Source organism: Equus caballus, chromosome 8 (genome assembly GCF_041296265.1).
Source record: "Equus caballus isolate H_3958 breed thoroughbred chromosome 8, TB-T2T, whole genome shotgun sequence".
In the NCBI taxonomy this organism is placed as follows: domain Eukaryota; kingdom Metazoa; phylum Chordata; class Mammalia; order Perissodactyla; family Equidae; genus Equus; species Equus caballus.
Genome location: NC_091691.1, coordinates 79,322,001 through 79,334,089, shown reverse-complemented (window position 1 = coordinate 79,334,089; position 12,089 = coordinate 79,322,001). Strand labels below are relative to the sequence as shown.

Sequence of the window (12,089 nt, the reverse complement as noted above, 5' to 3'; positions counted from 1 at the left end):
GACTTCTTTTCAGAGGAGTTTACTTGGCAGAAGCATAAGTTAAAACACCACATGAAGTGACATGAGCCACTCATTGGGTGGAGGATACGGCAAACTCAGATTTGGTTTCAAGTTTTCAGTTATGTGCAAAGGACTGAACTAGCAGATTTATCTGTGTCCTATAAAGCCAATTTATGCCAATTCTAGCCAACGTTTCTCTAGAATGTTGATAAGGTAAACAGTTGAGGAAATCAAAGTATTTTCATATTCTCACTGATGTTAGACCCGAAGGCTTTTATTGAACGGTGAACTTTCACCCATCTCCTTCTGTGTGTGTATGGATAGTGTACAGGGTTTGTCCAAGGTCGAACACTGCCTTGGTTAATGATCAAATACCTTTTTTAAGCATGCATTTCTGCATTGATTCAGACAATGATTCAATCTAGACCTGAGGCAGTGGCAAATCTCATGCACGTTTATTAAGGGTTGCCTTGCTGTGTATAGAGGTGTGTATATGATGGTGGAGATAGGTAGATGGAGGAAAGAATGGATATCTGTTCACAAGTGGTGATTATAATTCTCCAGCTAGAAAGCTGAACATTTTGAAAACAAGAATGGACAGAATACCATTCTTTAGTTCTTTTTGAAAAACTGGAGTTGAAAAAAATAATCACGACACTAGTGATAAAGAAAATATAAGCTGGCAACAGTATTCAGAGAGCCTCCCTCTGCATCCTCCCCTTCGGGACTTCTCCGGCCAGCACTGCTTTAGGCTCTGTCTTTTATGAGAAGGGAGACTATCAACTTGTCATGTCTTCACAGATTCCACGTTTATGTGCAAATGGACAAAATCTTAGTCAGCAGGCTTTAGGGTATTTGATTGTGTGAATTTGTAACTATACTGCAAGCACATTAAAGTCAGACTTCAAACCTGTTCGTAGCCTTCCCAGAACCTAGTGCTGTTTTTCATGTAGTAGAAATATGTCCACCAAGACTATATTGATGGTTATTCTAATAGGTTAGAAATGTTAACGTAGATGGTTATTATAAATAGATCCATAAATTTATTTGTTATATTTATTTTAGACAAGGCTGTCCTTAGTCTTATCTAATATAGATTTCTAGAAGAGGTTTAATTATTATGGCACTTTCATTTTCAGTTTATAATGTAAATGCTTTAAGTTACATTTAATGTATATTAACTCCGAAACTCTTGCGGCAGAACACAGCATATCTCTTCATCTTGTTGTATGTAAAATGATATCCTACTTGGAAAGACTGCTAGTTCACGCAGGTTCACATTTAAAGTCGGTCTAAGTGCAAGAAAGAGCCACGAGTTGAAAGGCAAAACAAGCGTCTAATAAAATGCATGATTAAAGTTTATAAGCACAAGCTTGGATTTCTTGTGGGATTTTATCTTATGAAGAATTTAAATTATGCTTAAATTCTTAAAAATGATGAAAACAAAATTTGAATAATACTGGTAATATAGTTTTTTTCTCCCCATCTTCCACTTTAAAAAAAAGGAAGAAATTCTATTTCCCATACAAGTTCAGTGGAGCAGGATGAACTGAACTTTATAACAGAATAGTCAAAGACTATATCAAAGATTTTATTATAGCAGCATTCATTTTAAAGCCTGGGTAGAATAATTAAAACAGTATTACAACAACCTCCTAAATTAAATCATGCCTTCTACAATGGTTATAAATCACACTAGGTCTTTGGGAAACATTTAAAATGTATACCCTGTTACCAAGAAGATTCCCTAAAAATAAATAAGACCCAAGATGTAAATACAGCTGTATCTAGTTTTAAAAATTAATAATGATTCTAATTCACCACATTCCCAACATGTAATCTACATCCAGATTTTTTAAAATAGGGTGGGGTGGTCCATTTAGAGGAAAAATGTTAAATCTAATGGCAACAAGGCCCTCAAGCATAAAGAAAAAGACTAAGTACCCTATACAAAATATAAAATAAAAACAGCAGCAGCAACAGCAAAATAAACACACAGAGCATACACAGCATAGTTACTATTCTTCCTATATAAAAAGTTCCTGCAGGGGGCCGGCCCGGTGGCGCAGCAGGTAAGTTCACATGCTCTGCTTCTCTGCAGCCCGGGGTTTGCCAGTTCGGATCCCAGGTGTGGACATGTCTCTGCTTGGCACACCATGCTGTGGTAGGCGTCCCACGTATAAAGTAGAGGAAGATGGGCACGGATGTTAGCTCAGGGCCAGGTTTCCTCAGCAAAAAGAGGAGGACTGGCAGTAGTTACCTCAGGGCTAATCTTCCTCAAAACAACAAAACAAAACAAGTTCCTGCAAATCAGCAAAATTAAGATTTTTTTTCAAAAAATGTATACAGGCCGAAAAAGATTGATAGCCAACTCATAAAATATAAAATGCAAATGTCCAGTAAAACTATAAAAAGAAATCTGAATTTAATAGGGATGCAAATTAGAACGAGACTCCATTTTACAAAATTATTAGACATATACTGAGGGGTTGAGAAGAAGGTACTCTTTTGGTGAGGAGCAAATTCTTGCACTGCTGGTGAGAGTATAAACATTCTTTTTTTTTTTTAAAGATTGGCACCTGAGCTAACAACTCTTGCCAACCTTCTTTTTTTCCCTTATTTTTCTTCTCCCCAAAGCCCCGCAGTACATAGTTGTATATTCTATTTATAGGTCCTTCTGGTTGTGCTATATGGAATGCTACCTCAGCACAGCCTGATGAGTGGTGTCACGTCTGCACCTGGGATCCAAACCAGTGAAACCATGGGCAGCCAAAGCAGAGCACACAAACTAACCACTCGGCCACAGGGCCGGCCCCTAAACATTTCTGAGATACTTTTCCTTAAGATATAAGCAAATAAATGACAAAGATATATAAGAATAATCAGCTCAGTGTTTGTTTGTTTTTTAATAAAAAATGGATACAAGATACTACTTAACAATAAAGAATTAGAGAACATACACATGTGCACAAGAACACACAGAAGAAGATGACATGAATGTCAATATGTGTGCATAATGTACATCCATAGATGTATTTCTTGGCTAATTAGTTTATCCTCAGAAATCAGAATTTATATACATTTGGTTTAGATATTAATGAAGCATCAAAGTCGAACTATTGTGCATTAATTTGATATAAAATCTAACCTCATTTGTGGAATTTAATAAAAGAAGCTACAACTAAATTGGAGTCAGGAAGGCCTGTATGGGGAGCTCTCACACCCTGTCACACATGTCAATTACACCAAACCAGAAGAGACAGAGGCTCGCATCTAGGACAAGAGGAACTACTTTACTACTCAACGAAGATTTCTCTTACCACCAGGCAACAGCCCAGCCGATGAGAAACACCACAGCTCAGCCATAAGGCATTGCGACATGAACTGTTACTTTCCCCCAATGGATTTTGGTTTAGAACAGCCCCTCCCTATTCCTCCTTTTTCTCTGTAAAAGCAGCTCCCCTTGTTTGCTGGATTTGCCTATGGTTTGCCATAGCATGGACATCCCAAATTGCAATTCTTTTGGCTATTCCCAAATAAACTCATTTTGAGATAAAATAGGCAGATTTGCTTTTTAAGTTGACAAGGTTTACCTATGATCACCATAAACTCTAGCTAAGTCCATAACGGCATTTGCCTTATGACACATTACAAGATAAATTCTACGGTAGCCATTCTGTGTTACTGTACTTTGATGTTACAAGTGTGAAAGTTCTTTGTTTTGCCGAAAAACTTCCATATAAAGTAAGAGGAAATTAAATTGTTGCCATTCTAAAAACAGCCGATATGTTAGTTGGAATAGTGCTACCTCTAAAACCAAAGAACTAAAGTTCATTCTTAGTTTAATATTTATGGTTTTATCAAAGAACAAAAAACTCCATTTCCTCACCCATCATATCTGTTATTACCCTGTCTGTAGGCAAAAGCATTTTCTGAATAAACTTTAAAGCCAAAAAGTAAAATGGATAGCATAACAATGTTACGATATAGGTTAGCAGATATGATCAGCATACCATACCTTTTCATTCTACTGTATAACGTTTACAGAGCCTAGGATTTTTCCTGAACTCCTTAAAAAGTAAAAAGATTTATTCCAGAGGAAAAAGTCCAGAGACCAGTAAATAATTTTTTGTTGTTGCCAAAGGAGAAAGAAATTGAAATTCAAATGTTATTTTCTCCAAACTACATAATTCAAATGAAACTGGCTAAAAGAACTCAGGAGTAGATGATGAAATTTGTTTGTTTCAGTACCTGAATTTTTAATTGTTATTAATTTGCAATACGCAGGGACTCTGCCTATCTGAATAAGAAGGACCCAACTATGCCCCTTACATTTCTTTAGATTCTTGCCCTGAAAGTTTTCTTTACATGTTTTTGATTTTGATGGTTCACTTTCAACATAACATCTATAGCGTTTCCATATTAACAAAACAATCTTATCAACACATCTGAATTTAATGTCAGAGACCCTGTCATCTCAAATGACGTCTGAGTTTTCCACTCAAGTGCATATTTTTTACACCATTTTTCTCATTCATTTCTTCATTTATTTTCCCTGGATATTTTGGAACCTCTCATTTGTTAACACATTTCTTAAGTAATAATTTTTGATAGGTTTTGTTGTATCAGTGGAATAATTAAAAAGTGATGTATTTAGATTGTAATCAGCAAGCAAGTACTCAAACACTGCATTTAACCTCTATGCAATTAATCAAAGTAGAGCAAGGATATGTGTGGAGTATTGGGACTTCACAATTTCACACTAATAAACATAGGAAGCAATTCAGTGATAAGAATTTAAAAGTGTGACAGTAATATATTTTGAAGGGTACAGAGTAAACTCATCTTGAGCCATTAACTTACCCAAGACTGTGAGCTCTGCGGAGGCACTAATATTCTCATTTTTGTATGTGACCACACAGGTGTAAGTTCCACTGTCATCATCTGTCACATTGGAGATAAGCAAGTTGCTTCCACCCAATAAAGAATACTTTTTGGACCTGTAAGACATAAAGCATATGAAATTAGAGAATAGATTAAATATACGTATATCAGAAAAGGTACTCAGAGGTTTAAATGAACTCCAGAAAAGCTCTATTTATAAAATTGGAAAGAAACTCTATTTCATAGGGGCTTGATAACGTCACATTTATTGATCAAAAAATTCATTCACAGTAAACCACTCCCATTGGAAGGTTGTGTGCAGTGATAAAAGAAATGAAGTAGATTAAATTTGGAACTAACATTACTACTGAAAAGAAACTTTGAGATAATCTGGTCCAATTCTCTCATTTTGGATTTGAGGACTGCAAGGTCCAGAGAAATGATTCCCCACAGTGGACATCGATGTCCTCTATCCTGACGCATAATTTAGTAATCTTTGGACAAAGCTACATTTTATACTGGACCAAGAATGCCTGGCTATATTCAGAGAACACATCTTGACATGGTGAAGCTGCAACCAGATTTCTGGCATGCTTTAATATTCTCAGAAGTATTGTAGTATCATAGCATGTATTGTTGTTATATAAATAAATATTTAAGGTAGACAAAATTTAGAGATTTATTTATTGTCTATGAACCTATCTCATCATAGAAAATAAATGTTAAAAAGCACAGCAGACCTCAAAATCGATGAAATTAATTTCTTAAGTGAAATCCATTTAATCAAAAAGACTAAGCGTTTCATTCTATTAAGAGTTTACCTTCTGATCTGTACGCTGAAAACTATAAAACATTGTTGAAAGAAATTGAAGAAGACACAAAGAAATGGAAAGATATTCTGTGTTCTTGCATCAGAAGAATTAACATAGCTAAAATGTCCACACTTCCTAAAGCAATCTGCAGACTGAATGCAATCTCTATTAAAGTTCCAATGACATTTTTCACAGAAATAGAACAAAGAATTCTAAAATTTATATGGGACACCAAAAGACCCCAAATAGCCAAAGGAATCCTGAGAAAAAAGAAGAAAGCTGGAGGTACCACACTCCCTGATTTCAAAATATACTGCAAAGCTATAGTAACCAAAATAGTATGGTACTGGCACAAAAACAGACACACTGATCAATAGAACAGAACTGAGAGCCCAGAAATAAACCCACACATCTATGGACAGCTGATTTTCAACAAAGGAGCCAAGAACATACAATGGAGAAAGGAAAATCTCTTCAATCGATGGTGTTGGGGGACCCGGCCCCATGGCCAGGTGGTTAAGCTTGCACGCTCCTCTGCGGCAGCCCAGGGTTTCGCTGGTTCAGATCCTGGGCGCAGACATGGCACCGCTCATCAGGCCACACTGAGGCAACATCCCACATGCCACAACTAGAAGGACCCACAACTAAAAAAATATATACAACTATGTACCAGGGGACTTTGGGGAGAAAAAGGAAAAATAAAATCTTTAAAAAATAAATAAATAAAAATTAAAAAAAAATAGTGTTGGGAAAACTGGACAGCCACATGCAAAAGAATGAAAGTAGACCATTACCTTACACCATACACAAAAATCAACTCAAAAGGGATTTAATACATGAATATAAGACCTAAAACCATGAAACTTCTAGAAGAAAACAGGCAGTATGCTCTTTGACATTGGTCTTAGCAGCATGTTTCCAAGTACCATGTCTGACTGGGCAAAAGAAACAATAGAAAAATAAACAAATGGGACTACATCAAACTAAAAAGCTTCTGCACAGCAAAGGAAACCATCAACAAAACGAAAATACAGTCTAATAACTGAGAGAAGATATTTGCAAACCATATATCTGATGAGGAGTTAATATCCAAAATACATAAGGAACTCATACATCTCAACAACAACAAAGATTAACAACCCAATTAAAAAATGGGAAAAACATCTGAACAGACATTTTTCCAAAGAAGATATACAGATGGCCAACAGGCACATGAAAGAATGTTCAACATCATTAACTATCAGGGAAATGCAAATCAAAACTGCAATGAGATATCACCTCACTCCCGTCAGAATGGCTATAATTAGCAAGACAGGGAACAATAAGTGTTGGAGAGGGTGTGGAGAGAAGGGAACTCTCATACACTGATGGCAGGAGTGCAAACTGGTGCAGCCACTATGGAAAACAGTATGGAGTTTCCTCAAAAAATTAATAGAATTACCATATGATCCATCTATTCCAATGCTGAGTATTTATCCAAAGAACATGAAAACACAAATGCATAAAGGTATATGCACCTCTATGTTCACTGCAGCATTATTCACAATAGCCAAGACTTGGAAGAAACCTAGGTGCCCATCAAGGGATGAATGGATAAAGAAGGTGTGGTATATATACACAATGGAATACTACTAAGCCATAAGAAAAGATGAAATCTGGCCTCTTATGACAACATGGATGGACCTTGAGGGTATTATGCTAAGTGAAATAAGTCAGAGGGAGAATGTCAAATACTGTATGATCTCATTCATAAGTAGAAGATAAAACAACAAAAAACAATCACATAGAGACAGATTGGACTGGTGGTTACCAGAGGGGAAGGGGGGAGGGAGGAGGGTGAAAGGGGTGATTAAGCACATGTGTGTGCTGACGGATTGTAATTTGTCTTTGGTTGATGAACGTGATGTAACCTACACAGGAATTGAAATATAATGATGTACACCTGAAACTTATACAGTGCTTTAAACCAATGTTACTGCTATAAAATAAATAAATAGATCAATCAATCAATAAATAAGGGTTTACTTTCTAACTATATCTTAATATTAATCTTCAGTAATTCAGAGCCAGTCAAGCTCTCCTCCTGTCTTATCTTAAATATTTTATTGCTGGGACAATGAGAGATATAATTGGCGTTAAAAAAAAATTGCACAGACCCTATAATGGCGTGCTATATCTTTGAAATCAGGAAATTTTAGTTTCTTAAGAAATATTCCACTCTCTATACTACTTCCATAGAATGAGATCCTCCAAAGTATCTTTGCTGAAGACTCTTTGGGCAGAGCCATCTCAGCGGCAACCCCGGCCTTCTAACTTTCCTTTCAGAGCTGATCTCACAGATTTTCACTCTGTTCCTCACCCCTTTATCCCAGTGGGTAATTGTCTTTCATATACTGTATAATGCCAAGGAATGTGGAAAAACATTCAATTATTATCAAAAACTCTGGTATTTTTAGATGTGAATATCAAATTAGAGAATAATAAACAGTGTATACTTCACAAACGTCCTAAATTTATATTACCTGAGTTGGATGACTTCCTCTCCTCGTAACCAGGTAAAACTTGGGGGAGGATAGCCAGAAACACAGCACTCCAGGACAGCATCTTTCCCTTCAATGGCTATTACGTTGGATGGTCTTTGCAGAAAATACAGCTGCCTGTGCAGTCCTGGATCTGTAGAAAGAAAACATAAGATCACATTTTTTTATGAAAAACATTGCAAAAATAAATGATGCAGCTTGAATTGTGTATTTTTTTTCTAATAAGACACTATGGATAAAAAGAAAACAAAAATGGAAAGACGCCGATTAAACTTAGGAAATAAACTCCTAAAAATATTTTTCCATCTCTAGATTCTAGGATTATGATACTAAAATATTCTTAGCTGTTGATGACATCACAGTATAAAGCAAAGGAAAAAAGTTGGAGGCTACAAGTCACCCATGTGGGCTATAGGCCTTGTAAACTTATCATTAGAGAATAAAACAATACTATCAGTAACTTTTCTAAATGTTATCACCTGAAACTTTTTGATATGTTCAGTTTGCCTGCCTCTAATATCTATTCCACTTCCTTCTGCTTTGTTTATTGCTTCTGTGGCTTGGGAAATAAGATAAGCATGTTAGAATTGTGTTAAAATAATACAAGTACTGAGAAGTAGACTATAGAAGGTACTGAGAAAATATCTGCCATCTTCAAAATGAAAGTTACACAAAGTTTTTTTATAGTAATAAGTTTGGCTGTTTCTAAGCCTTCCTTATATTTTCAATTTTTAAAATTTTCCAAAGAGTATGTTTGGCCCTAGAACTGAGACTCTGGGTAAATGAAGAGCTCTTTTATCCTTCTACTTCACCTAATGCATTTTCTAGTTCTAGATATATAAGATTATTCATTTTTACCAGCAAGTAACTGAAACAGTGTCTTTCAACCTACAGACTCATTCCATTAACCTTAGGACTAATTTGATCCAAAGTTGCTGAGATTATATCAGATGGAATAAGCAAAAAAAATCACAAAATCCTAAGCACGGTGTTCAACACTGTCAAGAGAAAGCTCTGTGAGTATTAAGAGATTCCCTTCCACCTACCATATAAATCCCACTCCTAAAGCCTGGGGCACACCAACAGCAGTTTTATGGCAGGTGGGCCTGGGAGAAATCCTCCCAGGCATGCTGATATCTCTGATCCAACCTGTTGAACAAATTTCTATCTCTCAAAGTTCTTTTATTTAAGATAAGATGCTGTATTTCCAGGTTCCCATTAAAGTCCACATCTCTCTATGAAGGTTTAATTTAGGTTATTTTCAACATAATGCATTAAATGGAAATAGCCTGTAATCTGTCATTTTGCAAACTCAAAGCAAATTCTTGAAGCAAAGAAAAGAGGCAATGAAATCTTAAAAACTAGGATTGGGGTGGATGGAGACTTATCAAGAGGTTACATCTAACTGGGTCATGGTGTAGCCATGGGTAATCAGAGAGGAAGTGAGGCGGGAGGAGATCTGGGACACATTTTAACACTGTTGTTAATCTTCCTTGGCCTGATCCAGCTCCACTCAGATTTATCACAGGCCAATAAAAGAACAGCAATTCTCTAGATAATATTTGGGATAGTAATTGTCATCTAAAGTACTCTGCGTGGAAGAAGAGAAATTCACAATTTTTCTCATCTTCTCACATCTGTTTCTAGTGGTTACAGCAATAAAAATAAATACTCTTCACAATGAAAATATTGAAAGAATTTTCAAACCTGTTAATCCTTATTAAACCAATATTGCAGAAAAACTGTCTTAAAACTTTTAAAAATTACTTGAGGTGTGTTTAACTTTCCTTTCTTGAACGTGATTTTTTAAATCAAATGAAAATGGTTTGAAGGATGTTATTGCTTAAAAATAAATTCCCTGAAATGGAAAGGTTCCCAAAAATGTGCATTTATAAATAGCCTTCTTTTATAATGGAGGCCTATCCATCTGAATGCTTCATTTTCACCACCTGTTCCTCAGCAGAAATGTTTCCGCTACATACACTGTATAACACTATACTATTCTAGAAACTCTAGTATACTATACTATAATACTATCCATTGAAAACATCAAGTAAGATCTACATAATTTGATCTTCTAGCTGAAAGAAAATTTGCCTGGGACCTATATGCAATACTACTTTTTTATCCATGGAAGAGCCAACATTTTAACTCAAACTGTTATACTTCCGTTTATCAGAAAACAAAATCATTCAACAAAAAATTACTACTTTTAAAAATCTTTTAAATATTTTTATTTTAATTTACCAAAAACTTGAGCAAATAGTACAGAGAGTTCCCATATACTAGCTCCCCCATCCCCTGACATTCAGTTTCCCCTATTATTATCTTACATTAGTGTGATATATTTGTTACAATTAATGAACTGATATTGATACAGTTATTAACTAAAGTGCATAGTGCACATTAAGGTTCATTCTTTGCTTTGTACAGTTCTATTGGTTTGATAAATGCATAATGTCAAATATCCAACATTATAGTATCGTATAAAATAGTTTCACCACCCTAAAAATCCTCTGAGCTTCACTTTTCCATCTCTCCCCTCTACCCCTATCTCAAACTCCAGGCAATCATTGGTCTTTTTACTATTTCTATAGTTGTGCCTTTTCCAGAATATCATGTAGTTGAAATTATATAATATGTAGACTTTTCAGATTGATTTCTTTCTCTTAATTATATGCATTTAGGGTTCATCCACATCTTTTTATGGTTTGATAGCTCATTTATTTGTATTACTGGATATTATTCCACTGTATGGATGTACCACAATTTGTTTATCCAGCCACCTGTTGAAGGATAGGTGCTTGACTGATTGCTTCTAGTTTTTGGTGATTATAAACAAATCTGCTATAACCGTCCATGTGCAGATTTTTGTCTGGACATAACTTTTCAACTCAATTGGGTAAATACGGATCACGATTCTAGGGTCACGATTCTTGGATCACGATTGCTAGATTGTATGATAATACTATGTTTATTTTTGTAAGAAACTCCTAAACTGTCTTCTAAAGTGGCTCTGCAATTTTTTACTCCCACCAGCAATGATGGAGAGTTCCTGTTGTTTCTCATCTTTGTAAGCATTTTGTATGATCATTTTTGGATTTTAGCCATTTTAATAGATGTCTAGTGGTATCTTACAATTGTCTTAACTTGCAGTTCCCAAATGACATATGATGTTGAGCACATTTCATATACTTAGTTTCTATTTGTATATTTTCTTCAGTGAGGTATCTCTTCAGAACTTTTGCCTATTTTTAATTTTGTTTGTTTATTGTTGAGCTTCACGTATTCATTTTATGTTTTTCATACAAGTCCTTTATCAGATGGGTATTTTGCAAATATTTTCTCAATCTGTGGCTTATTTTATCATTTTCTTAACATTGTCTTTTGCAGAGAACAAGTTATTAATTCCACAAAGTCCAATTTATCAATTTTTCCTATCATGGATTTTTTTATAAGTGTGGTATCTAAAAATTCATTGTCAAATCTAAAATCACCTAGATTTTCTCCCATCTTATCTTCTAGAAGTTTCTATAGTTCTTTATTTTATATTTAGGTCAATGCTCCATTTTGAGTGAATTTTTGTGAAAGCTGTAAGGTCTGTGTCTAGTTTTGTTTTTATTCTTTTTTACATATGAATGTCCTGTTGTTTCAGCACCATGTGTTGAAAAGACTATCCTTTGTCCATCGACTTGGTTTTGCTCCTTTGTCAAAGATTGGTTGACTGTATTTTTGTGGGTCTATTTCTGAGAGCTCTACTTTGTTCCATTGTTCTATTCCCCATTATTTTGCCAATATAACAATATCTTGACTACTTTAACTTTATAGCGAGTCTTGATGTCAGGGAGTGTTC

At 35.2% G+C, this 12,089-nt stretch overlaps 1 protein-coding gene across 1 annotated transcript in view; it reads right to left on the bottom strand.

The window, feature by feature from the left end:
* Positions 1-12,089, bottom strand: part of DCC (DCC netrin 1 receptor) — a 1,092,740-nt gene that overhangs the window by 567,949 nt on the left and 512,702 nt on the right. The window contains exons 4-5 of the mRNA XM_023647823.2: positions 8,219-8,369; positions 4,864-5,000 (exon numbers count right to left, since the gene is read on the bottom strand). Of these exons, the coding sequence (XP_023503591.1) occupies positions 4,864-5,000; positions 8,219-8,369 (288 nt within the window). The remainder of the gene's footprint in view (positions 1-4,863; positions 5,001-8,218; positions 8,370-12,089) is intronic.